This window comes from Sminthopsis crassicaudata, chromosome 4, assembly GCF_048593235.1.
Source record: "Sminthopsis crassicaudata isolate SCR6 chromosome 4, ASM4859323v1, whole genome shotgun sequence".
NCBI classification, from domain to species: Eukaryota; Metazoa; Chordata; class Mammalia; order Dasyuromorphia; family Dasyuridae; genus Sminthopsis; species Sminthopsis crassicaudata.
This window is the reverse complement of record NC_133620.1, coordinates 164,049,174-164,068,932: the sequence shown is the minus strand read 5'-3', so window position 1 is coordinate 164,068,932 and position 19,759 is coordinate 164,049,174. Positions and strand designations below refer to the sequence as shown.

General features: G+C 35.0%; 1 protein-coding gene across 11 annotated transcripts in view; it reads left to right on the top strand.

Annotated features, from left to right (window-relative positions):
• EYA4 (EYA transcriptional coactivator and phosphatase 4) overlaps positions 1–2,919 on the top strand; it is a 312,586-nt gene extending 309,667 nt beyond the window's left edge. For all 11 annotated transcript variants that reach the window (XM_074309793.1, XM_074309795.1, XM_074309802.1 and 8 more), the window contains one exon: positions 2,272–2,919. In XM_074309793.1, the coding sequence (XP_074165894.1) occupies positions 2,272–2,352 (81 nt within the window). In that variant the 3' untranslated portion in view covers positions 2,353–2,919. The remainder of the gene's footprint in view (positions 1–2,271) is intronic.
• Positions 2,920–19,759: the final 16,840 nt, after the last annotated feature.

Here is a 19,759-nt window from a genome sequence, read left to right as displayed (position 1 = left end):
GAACTGGAAGAGATCTCAGAAACCATCCATTCTATTTTATATTTGAACAAGAAATCCTTGCACAGTATGGTCAATGATTGGTCCACCAACTTTCATTTAAAAACTTCAAATGAAGGAGAATCCCTTATTCCCTGAGATAGTCCACAGCTATCTGGAATAGCTTTAATTACTGGGATATTTTTACTTAAAACAATTCTAAATTTACTTTTTTGTAACTTCTCATTGTTCTTCATTTTACTTATATGTGATGTAGAGTGCTGAATTTCAAACTTCCTGAATTGGGTTTGAATATAGACTCTGTATTACTATCTTTGTAACCTTGGGCAAGTCATTTAATGATTCCAGGATTCAATTTCCTCTTCTCCAAAATGAAAAGTTTAGAGTAGTGACCTCTGAGATTATTTCCAACTCTGAATCTATGATATGGAATCTTATTAAAGCTATTTCTTCTTAAACATGACAAGCTTTGAAATACTTGAAAACAGCTTGCTATATTCTCTCTTAGTCTTTCTCCAGGATAAACTTGAAAATAGTTTATCATGTCTTACTTTTTTTTCAGGATAAATATCTCTTGCCTTCATCATTTATAGCATGAATTTGAAGTCCTTTACCATCTAGATTATTCTTCACTGGACACTTTCAAGATTTTCAATGTCTTTTCTAATATGTGATGCCAAGAACTGAATACAATATTCCCAAAATGATTTAACAGAGTAGAGTTATCATCTCCCTAGTCCTAAAATTTATGTTTTCTTTATGAAGGCTAAAATTACATTAATTTTTTTAAATTGCCATAGATGGCACTATTTTTAAAAAAGCCTTTTCTGTTCTCACCTCTCATTGATTAAAAAACTGAGACAATTCAATTGTATTAGTTGCCTAACTAAAGGGTAAATCAGGAATAGTGCCTGAACAGGATAAGTGCCCAAACCTAAAATTATCAGTCAACAATGGGTAGATTTATATTTCATAATTATAGATTTAGAACTTGAAGGAATCATAGAGACACCCTGTAGGCCCACTTTATGATTTTACATAAGAGAAAAATTGAGTGTGAGAGAGAATAAGTGATGTACCTGAGATCACAGAAGATGTGAACCCTGTATTTTAGAATATTGTATATCTTGACACATAAGAGTTAATTCAGTAAGTACATTAAGTACATCTTGATTTGACTTGTCATTGTTGGATAGAGTTTGGTTTTTTTTTGGGGGGGGGGTCTCTAAATATAGCACTCTTTTTTTCACCTAGGTAACTAGCTAGGACAACACATGAGAGGTCAAGACAAACCAAAAATCTCATCAGAATGCTATTTCCAAATGGTTGTTTATGTAGGTTCAGTAATGGTGATGGTGAAAGCCTAGAATTCTGTTTTGAAATACAGGTGGTTGGTTACTCTAGATCCTAGAATGCATGCTTTTCTTGGGATGTAGCTATAATTGCATGTGCAGAAAAATCATACTGTTCTGCGTGTCACAAATAGATCTGAGCTGAGTAGAAATATGTTAAGAAATTCCAGAATTTCACAAAATATGAATTTTCTTTTTGATAAAAAAATAGGGTTTATTTTTTAAATCTCTCAACTAGTTTTAATAATATTTCTAGATAAGTGTGTTTATCCATTGAATTTAAATCAAAATATCAGATATGGAAATGGAAAATACCACACCACCAAATTAAAACAATTAGAAAACTTATCAAGTTATTCAGATGTAGTACAAATTTACCTTCTTCCTTTCAGCCACCTAATAGTAATGAAATGAAGGGGGAGGGAGGAAGTTAGAATCACTATCACATCAACTGTCCAATGGTGGTGGGGAATCTAATCACTCAGAGAATAGAAAGGGATTTTTTTTTTTCCATTTGCTAAATGAGATAATTGATGAGTGAGTAAAACTTGCTTAGCAATAAATAAATCCGCAAGTATGTGTCAAAAAACGCATTGCTTTTCAGATTCTGGTAGTAGTCATGAGCTTTTCTAGAGATATATGAATATTAATAAAAAAACATCCAGGAAAACTCTGGTATTCTTTTATATTGTCATCCATAAAAATCCAGTTCAGATCTATTTCTCTGTGATGTGGATTATGCCATGTTGTTAGTACCAAGACTTCAAATTTAACCCTCCCTTTAAAGTACATTCTTGGAACTTGACTGACTTCACTTACTGTATATACAATGGTAATTTTCTTAGACCATGGTGATGATCTTTCTTTCCTCTCCTTCCCCATCCCTCAACCCCCCTTTCCCCCACCCTTTTAATAACCACAGCACAACATGCCCTTTTGGAGGATATCAAGTCATTCAGATCTCTTGGCTCTACATCAAGCATTGGAACTAGAGTATTTGTAACTGTGTTCTATTGTCGGAGATCCATTTTTTTGTTTGTTTGTTTTTTGTTGTTTTTTTTTTTTTTTATATGTATCTCAAGTACACTGAATTTTTATGTGTGATTCAATGCCTCTGGCTTTACACATATAAAATGTCTTAAAGGATGAAATCATATTTGGAATGAAAATTCCAGAAGGAAGATTCAGATTGCTGAATGGAGTTAAAACTTTAGTGCTACAGAAAGGAAGCTCTATGGTCTTATTTGTGCAACACTTTAATGAATTATTAAACTGTGGAGGTTGCTGGTACACATCAAATGAGCCTAACTGGAATTAAACAGCTTTAGCAAAGAACTTATGTTGGCAAAGCAGCAACGCACATTTCCTGTCTGACGAAAGTGGTGTTCAACAACATTCCTCAATATGGGATATATTCTCAGCACTGAGGTTTGAATCAGACTTTAGCCTCCCTAACCCAGAAAATCTGAATTGAAATGCACTCAGACTGTATAATGACAATTCTGTCTAGACCTGTAATTTGTGTAAATTATTGATGAAAATAATTTACTGTGACTTTATTAGCAGCTGACTTTGGAAATGGATGCAATTTTTTTTTCTTTTTTGGGGGGAGGGGTGGGAGAAGGGAGGGGAAAATGGGAATATAATATTGTCTCTTTTATAAGTTTGGCAAACAGAATGTGCATACTGATGTGCTGTGCCTTAAAGATAAGACAAGACAGTGTTTGTGTGTTAAGATGTAACTTTGGTTAAAAACTCTGTAGATAAAAAAAAAAAAAAAAAAAACTTTGTGATAATTCTTGACATGACCAAATTTCAAATTCAAGTTGTCAGAGCTCAAGACCGAATCAAATAATAATTAAATATTTGTTGCAGTGGGGGGGGGGAGGGAAAAAAGAAAGTTTGTATTTTTATTTGGATTCTGAATAATTCCACTGATAGTATGAGGCAAAATAATAGCTCATCCAAACATAAGTAGAAAGTTTGGAGGTGCAGCAGCTAGGTGGCGCAATGGATAGAGCACTAGCCCTGAAGTCAGAAAGCCACTTCCTGGCTCTGTGACTCTGGGCAAGTCACTTAACCCCAACTGCCTCAGCAAAAAAAAAAAAAAAAGAAAAGAAAAGAAAAGAAAAAGAAAAAGAAAAAGAAAAAGAAAAGAAAAGAAAGAAAGAAAGAAAAAAAGAAAGTTTGGGGGAGATGCAATGATTTTGGGGACCTTTGCTTTGGAAGTGGAATAGATGTTTGTCTTGAGCAAACTATATTTTTGCATGAGAAAATCAAGGGCCATATTCATGGTTATTTGCACTGTTTTGAGTTTAAATTCGTTAGGGATGTGTGTCATGGAGGGAAAAACACCCTCATGAAAACTAATATTTGTCACCTAGTGATAGATCTTCTGATCCTGTTCATGGAGTGAGCTGAAATTGAAAAGAAAAATAAATTTGTATTCTCCTTCCCCTAAAACAGGATTAATCCAATAGTTTAATTAAGCCACGTACTCCTAATAAGAAGTGTTCTCTAGGAAAAGTAAAACTGTGTGAGATTCCCATAGGGCAGTATCAGATAAATCATTATGTCACACTTATCTTGGCAATGTTATGGAAGTAATATTTTATTAGAATCAACCCTGTTCTTATGTATTTTTTTCATTTATTTTCTGACTTTTGAAGGCTTGTGTGTTTACCCTTTTCTATCTCTTATCAGTATTGTGACAGTACAAGAATACCCCTCATTTATGCCTGTGTGCTTGCATTGTTTTCATGAGTGACCCAGATTGATTCAGTAGAGTTTCTCCTGCTGCTCTCTGATGTTTTTCCCCTTATGATCCTTATTTCAGAGTCCTAAAAAATCAAAATTTCTGGGTGACTTTTGTACTCACAGTTCTTTGTTAAAGGTATTTTCATTGTCCAACCATAGACATCATCCCACCTAATCATGTGAAGTCTATGACTTATTATGATTGTTTGAAATGTTTATAGCAGCAAACTTTCATAACTGAGAGAATGATGGCACCCCAGTCTATCTAGCAAAATATAATTTTTAGAAATGTTCTTTTAAAATACTACACTAAAAAGCTATCCTTTGTCTATAGTAGCCAAAGAGAAAATGAAACCACTCTGTCTTATATACGACTATCAAGTCATTTTTAAACTGAGACAGTTTAGCAAAGTCAAACTATTTTACTCAGCATTTAAGTCAACCAACTGAGTATGTGAAAGATCTCATGCCTTCTTATCTAGTTATAAGAATTTCAAACAATTGCTCAGCAGATATGCCTGAAGGATAGTATTCTAATGCTACATCACAAGTTTGTATTCTTCACCATACTAAGAAAGGAATTCTAATGTTGCCAAACTATTGGTTAAAAAAGGAAAGTCCTTTGGAATGGTAAAGAAACAAAGAGTTTGTGGCACCCACAACTTTGGGTTCATGTGCATTTTGTTCACTGACAGCCATCAGACCAAAGACAAGGATAGCAACAATCTATTTATCTAGTTATACCCTTAGGCAATTAAACCGGGCCAACTCAGTCTAATGAATAGGACTTTGAATATATTTTAAACTAATAAATTTATCTTTACTATCAATCATAGTTAAAAAACACTTTCCCACCTCTAATATATAGACACACATGTGTGTATGCATATACACAGACATATACACAAAGGTCCCCTTTCTTTCTAATCTGGGGGGGGGGGGAGAAAAAATGTTGGCAGTTGCCATATACTATTTTAAGTATAGGATCTTGTGCCTTATTATGACTACTTTGAATGACATTCTATAAACAAAGTGGATTTTCAGCTACTGTACAAATATGAACTTTGTATAGTACTAGAAATAATAACCATGTTTAGTGTTGCACCTGCAGAATATTAATAGAGTATAATTTTAGTAACCAAATATAGGTAGTCAGTACCTTAGGATATGGAAGTAAGCTAATTTACACCAGTAAAATTGAATAAATCAAGGCCAGAGGTAACATCTTTTAGAAACATATGCAGTTTTACACACAGAGAAAGAGGTGACAAATGTCACTCTGAATTTGATTAACTTAGAATCTCCTAAAATAAATATTCAAAATAGCAGCCACAGCATGTTCCCCTATGAATTCACTTCCCTCTCTGCACATTTGCTTATGACAAGCCTACATTTTAAGTGAATACGGTTATTTAGTCTTCTCTAAGGGAAAACAAGCATTGTGAGCCAAAGCTGCATTTTGACTCCCAATAATAGAAGTATTTTGGAAATCATAACTAATCAAAATCAAGGATCTCTGTCATGTATTAGTAAGATATAGTTTATATTGGGGCCTACATAATTTAAAGAAATGTAAATTAATATTAAAAGCTTGTAAAAATATGTACATCTTTACTATTTCTCAATAAATACATTTGGAAATGTTGTCATTTTCTGCACCTTCCCATCTTGCAGTGTTTATTGTATGCATTCATATTAATCTGAAAAGCTGGAATCTCTAAAATCTTGCAATATAAACTGAATATAGGTTTCATTGACATATTCCAATTTTCTTATCTCTTTAGTTGAATCATGGAATCTGATGTTTGTAATGAATTGACATATAGCTAGCAAAATCGCATTAATCCATAGTAATTAGACATGTCCCTATCCGAATAAGTGAAGAGTTATGACTTGTAATTTTTTTCAGAGAAATATAATATTGCTATAATTAGATTTTCTAATGAATTTAAAGTATACTCTTTCCTTTTTGGCATTCATGAAAAGATTCTCATCCACAAGTACAAGCATATATGTACTTCCTTTTTGCCTATAGAATTCCTTGAAGAAATTTCTTTAAGGAACAAAAATATTTTACTATAAATCATTTGTATTTAAGAAGATATTTCTGAGATAGCTAAAAAAACTTTATTCTCCTGTATTGGTTAAATATTCCCCTTATAAAAATGTTCACCCTATTAATTTCTTTAGCAAACTATTACTTTATAGACAAAAAGGAAAATTTCAAATCAGCTATTCCAAGTCTTTCTTAGTTGCTGAGTTAATGAAGACCAAATTAAACAGATTTAATTGAATTTAAATGGTAACAGTGTTAGTAGTTATACTTACACAATACAGAATGCAATCATAAATTTAAATAATTTTTTAAAAATATAGTTATCTGTTCCTTTTCTCTCATTTACCCTTCCTTTGTTGCCCATTAAAATTCTGTTTGGTAAAAAAAAAAAAAAAAAATCTCATCTCCCATATGAAGAGACTTATATGATCAAAGTATATAAAGACATGTGTCATTTAGAAAATGTTGATAATGGAGAAAAGTAATAGAAGATTTTTTAATCCAAACTGAGTTTTTTTTAAAACTAATAATTTATGAGGGCTATTTCTAAAATGATAATATTTATTCAACAAAATAATACATTGAGCAAAAAAATGTGTTGTTTTCCATCTGTTAAACTCCAGCCTTCAAAACTATATACCCACTTCTGGAATTTTTCCAGTTTGTCAAGGAACTTCCTGAGATATAATGCCTAGATGAGATATGCTTTGTTTGTTTTTCATAGAAGCATAAAGTGCTTATCCTGGAAGAGACCTTTAGCATCATCTAGGGAAGTGGCATGATGGAGTAAGACAGAGGTATCAAACTCTTGGCAAGTGACTACCAAACTCCATTTTGTCATTGTAACCATGTAAAAATATAATTGGAAAGTGTTTAACACAGTAAAAATACAACATAGATAATGTTGATGTGTGGTTTTCTAAGTCCATATGCAACCTATAGGAAGCCATTTCTATTTGTTTGCCATCATTGGAATAAAAGAAAGTTTGGAGTGAGAATTCATCTTAGAAGTCTATCTTCATTATTTGATTAACTATATGATCTTGGACAAATAACTTGCCTTGCCTTGAGTTTTTCTTTTATTAAAGAGTTAGACTGTGTGACTAGTATCCTACCTATTTTCCCCTCTCAGATTTCCTGAGGAGTAGCATTCATTATTGAGCTCCAAGTCCTATGGATGAGTCTACTTGCTACAGACTTACCCAATGCTAAAGTGTGACTCACCTGCTGAGATATTTCCAAACACCAACTACTAGGCCCTATCTAGGCTTCATTTTAGTCGACCAACAAGAATTCATTAAGTACTAATACTGTCTCAGGCTCTTTGCTATGCCTTGGAGATACAAAAAGGTGAAAGACAATGCCTGCCTTCAATGAATTTACAATCTAATAGACATGCTCACTTCATTACTTAACAATTGGAACTGGTTTGAATCATCTTATTGTTGAAGAGAGCCATGTCCATCAGAATTGATTGTTGTATAATCTTCTTGTTGCCATGTATAATGATCTCCTGGTTCTGCTCAATTCACTTAGCATCAGTTCATGTAGATCTCTCTAAGCCCCCCCTGAAGTCATCCTGCTGGTTGTTTCTTACAGGACAATAGTATTCTGTAGCATTCGTATACCATAACTTGTTCAGCCATTCTCCAATTGATGGGCATCCACTCAGTTTCCATGTGGGTCCCTTTCCCTCCTTTAAGATCTCTTTGGCATATAATCCCAGTAGTAACACTGCTGGGTCAAAGGGTATGCACAGTTTGATAACTTTTTGAGCATAGTTCCAAATATCTCTCTAGGATGATTGGATTTGTTCACAGTTACCCCACCAATGTATCTGTTAGACATGCCTATTAATAGGCACACAGACATGTCATAAATTAGAGATATTCAACAGAGAAAAAGCAGTAGCATTAAGGAAGACCTCAGGATTACAGTCTTTGAGATGTAAAGGATTTTGGGGGCCATCTAAATGAATCCCTAATATTACATATTACTAATTACTACTACTGGCTCCTACCATGACTATTCCTCAGTTTACGGATGCTGATCTTCCAAGGTCCAACCCAACCCAGTGCTGACAGCCCATGTTATAGCATCCTATATAGCAAATAGATGTTAAAGTAGCACCTTTATGCTTTTATATGATTTGTATGATGGTTATTTTTAAAACTTGCTTCGTTTTTCTTTGCAGGCATTGCTTAGGAGTAATTTAGCATATAATATGAATGATCAAGATAAAGTTTGAAAATGTCTGACAAAATGGGATTATCACAATTGTTTCCAGCAGATGTCACTTTAAAGGGTAGTTTGTCTAAGGAGAACTTTTTTCTCTCCCTGGGAGGATAGCTAGAGTTAATTATCACCAAGCTTCTATGTCCTCTCATTAAGGACAGTTCAGAGAATTCCAGCCTCTATTCTCCTTCCCTCTCTCTGAGTTAGAGAAAACTTAAAATTGAAGACCTTTCTATAGAAGAGGGGAGGTAGGGAGGAAAGAAGGGAAAGATGCAGAGAGAGACACAAAGAAAAGACAGAGGAGAAAGATTCATCTTGAGTGTTTTTTACCGTAGGGCAAATGACCTAAATTCACTGGCCTTTTCTATCTTTTTTCTTTTAAAACTTCTTTTCTATGCAACAATAGTAAAGCAATATAACATAGAGATTAATAAAATGCAGAAAAGTACTGACTCTCAATATTTATTCATTAGGCTAGAAATAAGGCTTCCCAACTGGTTAAATTCTACTCAGTAAAATCTCCACTAACTGTCCTAATCTCTTCCATCACATATACACACATATACCTTATTACAAACACAATAAATCAAATCAAAATTAGAATTATCTTCATCTAGACAAACCATTATCAAAGTATGAAAATCTATCAAGTAAATTCAAGAGGACAGAAAAACACTTGGTGGTAAATAACCACCAACCAGTTGTAGGCAACAAGAAAACAATGTTTGGGAGTTATTCAGGACATGGATTGTTCATTGATTCCTGTAAGATTCCCTTAATAAATAAATCTCAAAGATGATGGAATGTTGCTATAATGTTTTTGGTCATTTCTTGTGCAAATCATTCTCCATTTGCTTTTGCTGCTTCTGGGCCCATTACTTTTTTTTCTCCCTGGCAAACTACCTCCAAACTTCTCAGGCTGACATAACCCCATATTTACTCCAAAGAAGGAAAGAGATAATTTCTGACTCTTCCAAGACTGGGAAGACAGTTATTTGAAAGGCTGAATTTCATTTCCCAGGAGACCCATACTGATATATCTTAGAGATTTGCTCTCCCTACAGATCTGTTTCCAAAGTACTGATGAGATATTTGCTCTATAATATAAATTGGAAAATAGACAAATTGTTCTTCCAAATCATACCCCTTATTCTTCTTGAGAGACCCTCCAAGATGACAATCAGTTGCCAAATCTGATTTCTTTCTTTACCCCTCTATCCATCCACTTAGCCCGCCTAGCCTGTAATAGTCTTCTAATAATTCTTCCTCTTTCACCTCTCTCCCTTCCAATCTATCACTCATCCAGCTGCCAAAGTGATTTTCCTAAAGAAACGAGTCTAGCCAAATTAATCCCCTGCTCAATCAACTTCAGTGACTGCCTATTACTTCAAGGAACAAATAAAAAGCTCTTTGTTCAATACTTAAATCTCTTCACATTTTATATCCTTCCTATCATTCCACTATTCTTACAAATTACTTCTCCTTACTATTATCCAGACTATTGTATTTGCCTGTTTTCTAGTTCTCAAATACAATGTTTTATCATCCATTTTCATATCTTTGAGAAAACATCTAGCGTTATAAACCCAGAAATGGGATGATATAGAGTTGACAAGAGAATTTATTGGGATCCCAGCTCATGAGATTCTGGATTAAAAATCCTTAGAATATGGGGACTCTAGGAGGGAAGCATTTACCTATCATTTGTATCACTTCATTTAAGAAGACAGTTTTGGGGTTCAGAAGGGAAATGTCTTTTTTCTTGCAGGGAATCTGGTTATGAGTTGGATTTTCTCCAGGTTTTAGCCACGAAAGAAAATTGTAAAAAAAAAAAAAAAATAAAAAAAAATCATGTAATCAAGGGTAGGGAGCTAGAAAGGCATGAGATCTATGAGTGAATGACTATACTGGTAATGTGGAAACCAAAAAAAAGGTCTTTCCCAAGACATACATCCCCACTCCATAACTTAACCTACATTTAGGGAATAGAGAAGTAGATTTTTGAAGATTGGGAAAGGCAGTCCTGCACATCCAAATCCATTTCAATGAACTAAAACTAAATAACATCAAGATAAAGTCTAAGCAAAAGCACATAAGCAGAACAGAGAAAATACAAATGAGGGCTAGGATTAATAATAAAGGACTAGCCAATTTAGGAACCTGCTAAGTAGTGCAGTAGAGAGAGGGTAGAAAGCTTCATCTTCCTGAGTTCAAGCCTGGCTTTAGACACATCACTCTATCCTGTTTGATTCAGTTTCCTCTCTCTAAAACGAGCTGGAGAAGGAAATGACAAATCATACCGACTTCAATAGATTTGCTAAGAAAATCCCATATGGGGTCACAAAGAGTCAGACATGGCCAAATAACAGTTTGTTCTATTCTTATTATAAACATGATCCCTATATTGTGCTTCTCTGGAATTCTTCACAGCCAATTCCCTTGCAAACAAATAAGAGACTAGCGTACAGTTATTTGGGTGTAATGTCCGGACTAGCTCTTTGGAGGACCTCAGGATCAGGAAAAGTCCTTGGTCTTAGTGTAGAGAATTGAAGGAGGCAGAAGAGCTGCCACATAGCAGGTGAGTCTGGACTCTGGAGACTGGACTCAGAAGTCTTCTCTGGCTGAGAGCTGTGGATGAAAGCGCTATAGCCAAAAGAGCTCTGTATCCCTCCCTCTGCCCTTAAATCCTTCCATATGATTACCTCACTACACCACATTAAACATGTGTACACCTTTTCAGAGTTCCGGCTCCCTACAATAGGGAATGAAGGAAAAGGGAGTTTGGGAGAAAGGAGAAATGAAGGCTGCTAGATTCAGAGCTGAAACGAATTCGGGAGGTTATGTAGTTCAGTCTCCTTATGTCACATAAAACTGACTTTCCCAAGATCACAAAAGAAAAAGATGCAAAGCTTCAATTTGAACGAGGTCCTCTGACTACAAATACAGGATTCTTTACACTAAAATCTACTTCTCGATCTTTGTGGGCTTGTTCTCTCTTCCAGGAGTCCTAAAATTAAGACAACCAAGTCTTGTAAACAGGAACAATGCTATTTCTTTTTTTCCTTTTAATTAATTTTACTTTTGATTTATGGAATGAAACAAAAATTTCCATAACATAGTACAATAAAAAAAATGATTATACCTGAAACTGCAAATCTGTTCTGTACATTATTATTCTTTTCAAATATACAACAAAATTATCATTTTTAATCTTAATTTTTTATATTATATCTGTACATTTTTTTAAACATATTTCCACATGAATTATATTGGGAGAGAAAAATCAGAAAAAAAGGAAAAAAAAACAAGAAAGGAATAAAAAGAAAAAAGTGAAAAATAATATGTTTCAATCTGCTTTTTCCATGGTTCTCTCTCTGGGTGCAGATGACATCCAAAGTTTATTGGAATCGCCTTGAATCACTGAATTTCTGAGACCACCTAATTCTATCATAGCTGATCATCATACAATCTTGCTGTTGCTGTATACAATGTTCTTCTGGTTCTACTCACTTCACTCAGTAGCAGTTCTTATAAGTCTTTCCAGGCTTTCTGAAATCAACCTATTCATCATTTCTTATAAAACAATAATCCATTACTTTATATATCATAACTTATTCATCCATTCCCCGATTGGAGAGCATGCACTCATTTTTCAATTCCTTGCCACTACAAAAAAAAAAGCTGCTACAAACATTTTTACACATGTGGGTCCTTTTCCTGCTTTTATGATCTCATTGGGATAGAGATTCAGCAGTGGTACTACTAGATCAAAGGGTAGGCACGGTTTATAGCTCTTTGGACACAGTTTCAAATAGAGCAAGGGAAATTATGCATTGAAGTATGGGTAGGTATCTGAAGTAGGTACCAGTGAGCCAAGACCTAAAAACTCACAGAAAAAAAAAAAATAATAATAAATTAGAATTATTAGTGTTGTGGGCTACAAAAGGTCTATTAAACTTCCTTAACAAGGTTTTGAATAAAAAAGCAACATAATTGAATCTGCAAATCTGATAATTGTATAAAATGTTTATTAGAATGGGAAGAAATATAAAAGTTGAATGATACACCAACTGTTTGAGCTGAGTCAGCACAGTTTGGAAGAAATGTGACTGAGATGCACTTAATCTGCTACTATAAAAATGTGCCCACAAACACAAATCCTTCCAGGCTTTTTCTTGCTCTATGACTGCTCTATGATCTTAAAATTTTTGAGAGACAGTTTCTAAGAAATTAATCATTTTATTAACAATGCAAACATTTTATTAATAAAGTGGTCAGTGACACTCCTAAATGTCAAAGACCTTTCATGGAACCCACTCAACACAAATATACTTGGAAAGGTAGGTCTTTCTAAGGAGAGCAATAGAATTTGACTATTTAGCAAGTGATGCAAGAGAATGAAAATTATAATGATGTGTGGACCTATTCAAATGAGAGGCTAGGTAGGGAATATGAGTTTGATTATGTCATTTACTTCCAATTCACCCCTAGCATTGCACAATTTAGACAAAGGATCTATTTTCCCCACCCAAATCTGAATAGAACACAATGAACCAAAATTTCATTTTAAATTAAATATCTTGTAAGGTTAAATGAGGTAGCAATACTTGAAATATTCTAAGGGAGAGATGAAAAAGTCCTAGAACAGGATTGTGTCAGCAACTGAGATTGAGAAAAATATTAATCCTACCTACTGTCATTAACCTGGCCTTCAGAGACTGTTTTGATTTTAGAAAAAAAGGAGAAAACTCTGAATCTCCAGAAATCATTGGTTATTAATAATCCATTTCTCACTTAAAAAAAAATCAATGTAAGAATGTAAGATGACTCAAATATCATCTATTTTAGGGATTCTTAATCTAGGGCTTGAGAACTTTAAAAATGTGTATTAAAGAAAAAACTATTTCAATAAAGTTGTTTCTTTTGTAATATCATGTTTTTTTGTTTTGTTTTTTTGCATTTCAAAACTTTATTGAATAGCTTTTACCAGACTACCAAAGAGGGATTGAATATTTCTGATTACTCCATCTATTTTGATTCAAGGCTTTCCCAAAAATTAATCTCAAGGTTGCTAGCTAGGTAGACTTCAGTTGGATTCCACTGAGAGACAAAAGTGAGAGCCAAAGGAGAACAAATTCATGAATAGTGAAGCAACAGTATTAATTTCATTGCTGATCTGTGACTCCCTAAATCATTGAATCCACTTGTAAGAAAAACAAGAGACAAAGAGGGAGAGGAACATACATACACAGAGAGATAGATAGTGACAGAGACAGAGACAGAGAGATGGATGGATGGATTTAATTAATTATTTTTAATTAATTAATTAATAATCAAATTAATATTCAAACTTTATAACCTTTGAAGGAGAGACTCCTAGCTATCCCACCTATTTTCCAAGATCTGTGTTTCTTTGGAAGGTTTGCCCCAATTCAATGTGTTATACTGTTTAGCTCCCATTGCTAATCACCCTTCCATCCTAACTATTTATTAGGATCAGTGTTTTCCTTCCTCAGATAGTACCAACTTCCATAATGCATCTTCCTGTTCTAGGAGCAATAAATGTCCCAAGTCATTGTCCCAGACTCTAGGAGTTAGTTGGTGAATATCTAAAACCATGTGGGTCACCATATTCTTTGGACCGATTATTCAGTGGAGGTCACTTACTGTTATCAAAAGACCCCATATAACTCATCAGAGTTGGGGGGAGGGAGGGAATAAGCTGTCATTTCCACTGCTTCCCCAGTTGCTTATATGGAAAAAGTCCAAAGGATGTGTTATGCCATAGACTCCTTGAAGTAGTCTTACCTCAGTTACTCTGCCCCAAAACCCCAGGCTATGATCATTCCCTCTAAATGTTTGATGGGATAAAGGTCTTTATCCATTTTAGACATCATTAGAATATCAGGAGCCTCTCTAGGACCTCCATCCATCATATCATCCTAGGTGCCTCCCCCCATTAGGTCATCCCCATCCAAGTATCTCCCCCCATTATGTCATTGTTCTTTTTACCCCATAAAAGAATCTTGCATTTCAGGGCTGGATACTTTGAGACCAAACACTGATTCAGTCAATTGATTTGCTCTCCAATAAATTAATTCTCTAATCTCTATCCTGCCTCAGTTTCTCCAGCATTATGGATGGTGTATCAGCTAGGTGATACATTGGAAAGAGTACAAAGGTTGGAGTTAGGAAGACCTGAGTACAAATCTAACTCAGATATTTATTAGCTGCATAACCCTAGGCAAGTCACTTAACTCTGCCTCAGGAATAGTATTACAACCAATACTCTTAGAGCTAGAGAAGAATCCTTTATTCCACAACTCTCATGAGAGGCAGGCAGAGAGAGACAGAGTATAGAAGGGAGCAAGCTTTATACTGTTAGTTTAGGTTTCTTAATCCTCTCTTCAAGGTTCAGATTAGTTAACTACTGATCGGATTTACAGTCAGAATTACAATTGGTTAGACTTGCAAATCTCTTTATTTACCCTTTCTCTATGTTAAAAAGTTTGTTCTGTCATAGATCCTAGCCAGTTTAGGCCTAGTTTCCCTTGTCCAGAATTTTGTTGTTTAGCTGGTTCCTTGATTCACATGGTGATTGGTTGGAGATATCTTAAAAGAGATTTTTCAGTCCTTCCTTCATCCTGTTTTGATAATACATGTGTAAGTCTAACTTCTCATACTCCTCACACACCAAAGCTAAAAATAAGTGTCACTTTATTCAGGGACAAAGTAAAACTCCAAAATATCTCATTTAGTCCTAAAATATAGTCTGAACTAAGAGTACTCTGCTATAAGAGCTGTGCTTTACTAAATTACTTACCCAATGTACTTAGACTTCAAAGTCAGCTTATATGGAAAAAGTCCAAAGGGTAGAAGGGCAGCTAGGCGATATATTGGATAGAGGGCAGAGGTTGGAGTCAGGAAGACCTGAGTGCAATTCCAGCTCCGATATTTACCAGCTGTATGACCTTGGGTAAGTCACTTAACCCTGTTTGCTTTATTCATCTGGAAAATGAACTAGAAAAGGAAATGGCAAACCATCACATGTCTGCCAGGAAAACCCCAAATGGGATTGGATATGCTTCAACAACACAAAAGGTGGAAGCATTAGAAAGATAAGAAAGAAGTTGTTCTCCCTTCTCGGGAGAATGTACAATAAACTTTATTTTGCTCTAGACATCTCTCCAGCTTTTTTATTAAATGCTGACGCCTCACCATTTCTGTACCACACACAACCAAATGAGCCTCAATGAGCTGTAATCTGAAAGATTCTGCCTTAGCCCAGAATTAACCTATTCTCTGTATCCCTGTTGGTTCTGTTGATTTGATTACATCTGAACAGAGAATAATATTTTGATATTGCCATACTATGACTGAATGACTTCACTGGCCACTGCTTACTGTTTCAAATAAATTCTGCTATAGCCAAAGAACTACTTCTCCAATACAATTTGAAGCCAAACTTTTAAATGTTTCTTGCAATATTTTCACACCAATATTGCCTTAATTTGTGATCTCTTTATCTGGACAAGGATTCCAAATGCTGGAGAACACTTGACAGAGATAAGGCATGAGTGAGTGTTACACAGACCACTGCCACCTTGCCCCTCTTCTACTGCTTGCTAGAGCTAAGTCTCACTGTACCCCAAACAAGGTACTTGTTAAGATTCACACTTCCTTCTCCTTTCCAACAAGAATTACTTTAGTAACTAGAGACATTAGTGGATAGAGCTCCAGACTTAAGGGAGGAAAGACCTAATTTTATACATTGTCTCTACCTATTTATTAGCTCTATGACCTTTGATAATAGCACTTCACCTGAGCTGGTTTGCCCTTCTCTAGACAACTTGGTGGCCTCTTTTACTGGGGACATATTGAAGTAACATCAGTTTTAACCCTCAAGTAGCTCAAGGGAGCTATCAGTTTTAGTTTCAGAAGGAAACGAAATAGAAAGGATGTCAGCATTATACTCACTATAAATACTAGCTATTAAATACTGCTATGGTGATGTAAATTGTTTTCCCTTTAATCTTTGAGGGAGGTCCTGATGTAAATTGTATCCCCTTTAAGAGGGAAGGGTTAGAAAGGCCCTGATGTAAACTGGAGGGAAGGATGGTCCAGAACTTCAAACTCTCCTTGGCAGCTTGGAGGGGCCACACCCATTCATGAGGGTAACTCTCAGATAAGTAATCTCATTCTATTGGAAGCCAATTGTTCCCTAGCTCCTGACTAGGGACAAATCCGATCTAATTGAAGGTTTGTCAATCCATCTCTGCTAATTCCTAATAGGAGTTTGCCTGCTAAAAAAGTGTTTTCTCAAGAGTAAATTAACCCATTCTTTGCCACGAACCTCATGCCAATATTCGCTGGGGTCAGCAAGTTCTTCCACAAAGCCTGCAATGGGCCAAGGTGATCCCATTGCTTTTAGGGGATCTCTCAACCTTCGATTCTCACACCTCAACAATAGGACTCAAGCTAAGTCAATAGAATTGCACAGATAGTAGTTTAGACAGATTGGCACACCTGGTCCACCTTTATATCTAACTACAACCCTTAGCATTATTTCAGAAGACTATTTCTTTTTAGGCCTCAATGAGAGAAAAAACTGAACTTTCAGAGTTTTGATTCCTTCTAAATGATTGCTTAGAACTTGTAAATTTTTTCTTAGCTAATTCTCCTTCCATTCTTATAGTCTTGTGGAGTTGTTTAGTATCTATTTTTCAAGTTGACCACACTTTTCTGAAATAAGGACATTCAGACTTAGAATTCTGATGCCCTTCTTAGATGTCTAGATTTCCAACAGAATATGAATTGGAATTAATCAAACTAAGAGCTGTTGATGAGGTCTAAACAAATGTTGAGGTCTAGCTAAGGGATACCTAAATAAATTCAGGATTAATTGAGGTCTAGTGGCTGGTTGAGGGTACAGGGAGTCAATGGAGCTCTCCTGTAATCCCTTTGGATTCGGCGCAAGGATACAAAGTTAAATGAGGTCTAGCAGCAGCGAGAGTCCCCTGTAAATGAATTTACAGCTCCGAAAACCTAGATTGATAAAAAGAGGTTTATTGTAGGGTTTGGAAGTAAATAAGTAAGTCTAGTTAGTAAAAGGCATTAGAAGAAGAAATACACCCGAAGTGGCGGACAGAGAGTCTGTTGCAAAGCATGTTGCTTGCATGTTTCAACACTGCCAAGAGATGATTCCAGCTTGGCTCTTTTATTTGCTTGAAGAGGCCTAGAGTGGAGTCCAGGTTGATTCCTTGAGGGCCAGAACCCACCAGGTGGGGGTTGGGCTACCTGAGCAGATCATTAGAATGAGAACTGGGTACAGCCCAAACTAGCTCAGATCCCTATCTCTCCCCTTAGAATACAAAAGGATGGTTTTGACCAGATCTTGTAAATCAAAGGTCAGTCCCAAAGGAAGTTGGAGGTCAGAAAAGGAATCTTAAAGGGGGCTATGCTGGCATCACTGTCACCTTTGTATATCAGCACCCCCAGAGTTCTGTAATTTTTCTATCTTTAGTAAACTGGTGAATCTGGCTCTGGGACTGCAGATGCATTTCAAGGCTCAATTAAAATGTCATGACTAAGTCACATAAGATCCCTAATGTGTTTATAAATCAGTACTAGTATGTTTATTGTTAGTATTGTTATTTCCCATATAATTCCAAAGCACCTGCTCTAGTACCCATGCTGAGAAGTAGCTTCTGGAGCTCAGAACAGGTCTTTTTATGACCAAGCAATAAACTGTAAAAGCAGGAATTTATTTTGGAATGAAGGACATATCCTTCTGGCTGGAAAAAAAAAATTCACAAAGCAGGAAATCCCAATAGTTACTTCAATTTTTTTTTTTTTTTTTTTAAACAGAATAGTTACCTTGGAAAGGGATATTTCAAAACTTTGCATTTGGGAATATGTTGTTAAATTTCTCCTGATTTAAGTTCCCTTGTATTACAAATGGTCATTTTTCAGAACTAATGCATTCATTTTCTTTTAAACATTTTTTTTCTTTTAAATTTGAGTTGCAGATACGTTCTATACCATTTCCACACTGACCATGATGGGGAAAAAAAAAAAAAAAAAAAAAAAAACAAGAATTATAAAGTGGAAAAAAAAAAAAAAAAGCTTCAATTTATATTGATTTCATCAGTTCTCTATCCAGAAGTGGATAACATTTTTCACCATGAGTCCTTTGGAACTGTTGATTCACTATTTTTTTTTTTTAAAGAGGTGTGATGAGGATATTTTTTAATCCCTATGAAAGTTTTAGCTAAATCTTATTTATTAACTATAACCATGGCATATTTGTCAATTATAGTCTTAGAAAGTATTATCAGGAGTACTATATTCTATGTAGAAAAAGAAATACCATTGCTGAATCACCCTGTTCACATACTCAGAAAGCTCTCTCCAAATATGGCTTTCTGACCTTGAAATTTTCAGTCTGGAAAAACAAAAACAAAACCAGTTATAACAACGGAGCCAAGCTGAACTGAACTGCATAGTCAAACACAACAACCCCAAACAACTCATATTGTATCAGCCATCCGTAGCTTAATAAAGTGACATGTTTACAATGTTAAAGGAAATCAGGTGTTTTCATGTTAAATGAAAAAATAATTTATGTACTGTTATTATAATATTCTTTGCTTTGCCTCTCTCACTCTATCCATCATTCAGAGTTCCTCACTAAATACTTTGGCAACTGCCTGCTGGAATGTTAGGCAGTAATAACTCAGAATCCACCAAAAATAAGTATCTGTGTAAAGTCTTAGAAAGAGGTAAGGTAACAAACATGGGAAAAAAATATTCCCCAATAATGAAAGGATGAAAAAACAAAGACTCACCAATCTGTCTTTTCCCCATCAGAAGGAATTTTGTCAAAAGTATAAATCTTCTCAGCATATTTAGAATGGGTTTCTTGATGTTTGGGTAATTTAAGTGTAATTCCTATGAATATAAGGAATAGGCTGTCCTTTACATAATTTGAGGACCCTCCTTTTTTTTTTAATATGTCTCCTCTACCAGCCTGCTGAAATACTGTTGATTCTTAGCATTACAGAGGCATTCCTCTGATGAAAGTCTTATTTCCAATAGAATATAAGCTTTTGAGTAAAAAAGACTGTTTTTCATTTTGTTTTGCAATTAAACCTGTATGTAGCACCACACATATTATAAATGCCTGTTTCATCATTGGAATTGACCTCTTACTCCCCCTTTTCCTTAAAATGCAAATATTCCTGAGACTGATAATACATCACCTGGTCAATCATTACTGATTTGGCATACATCGATTTTTATATACCTTGGAAAACAAAGAAACAGGATTCTGTAGTGTGGTTAATGGAAAAAGTCAGGATTC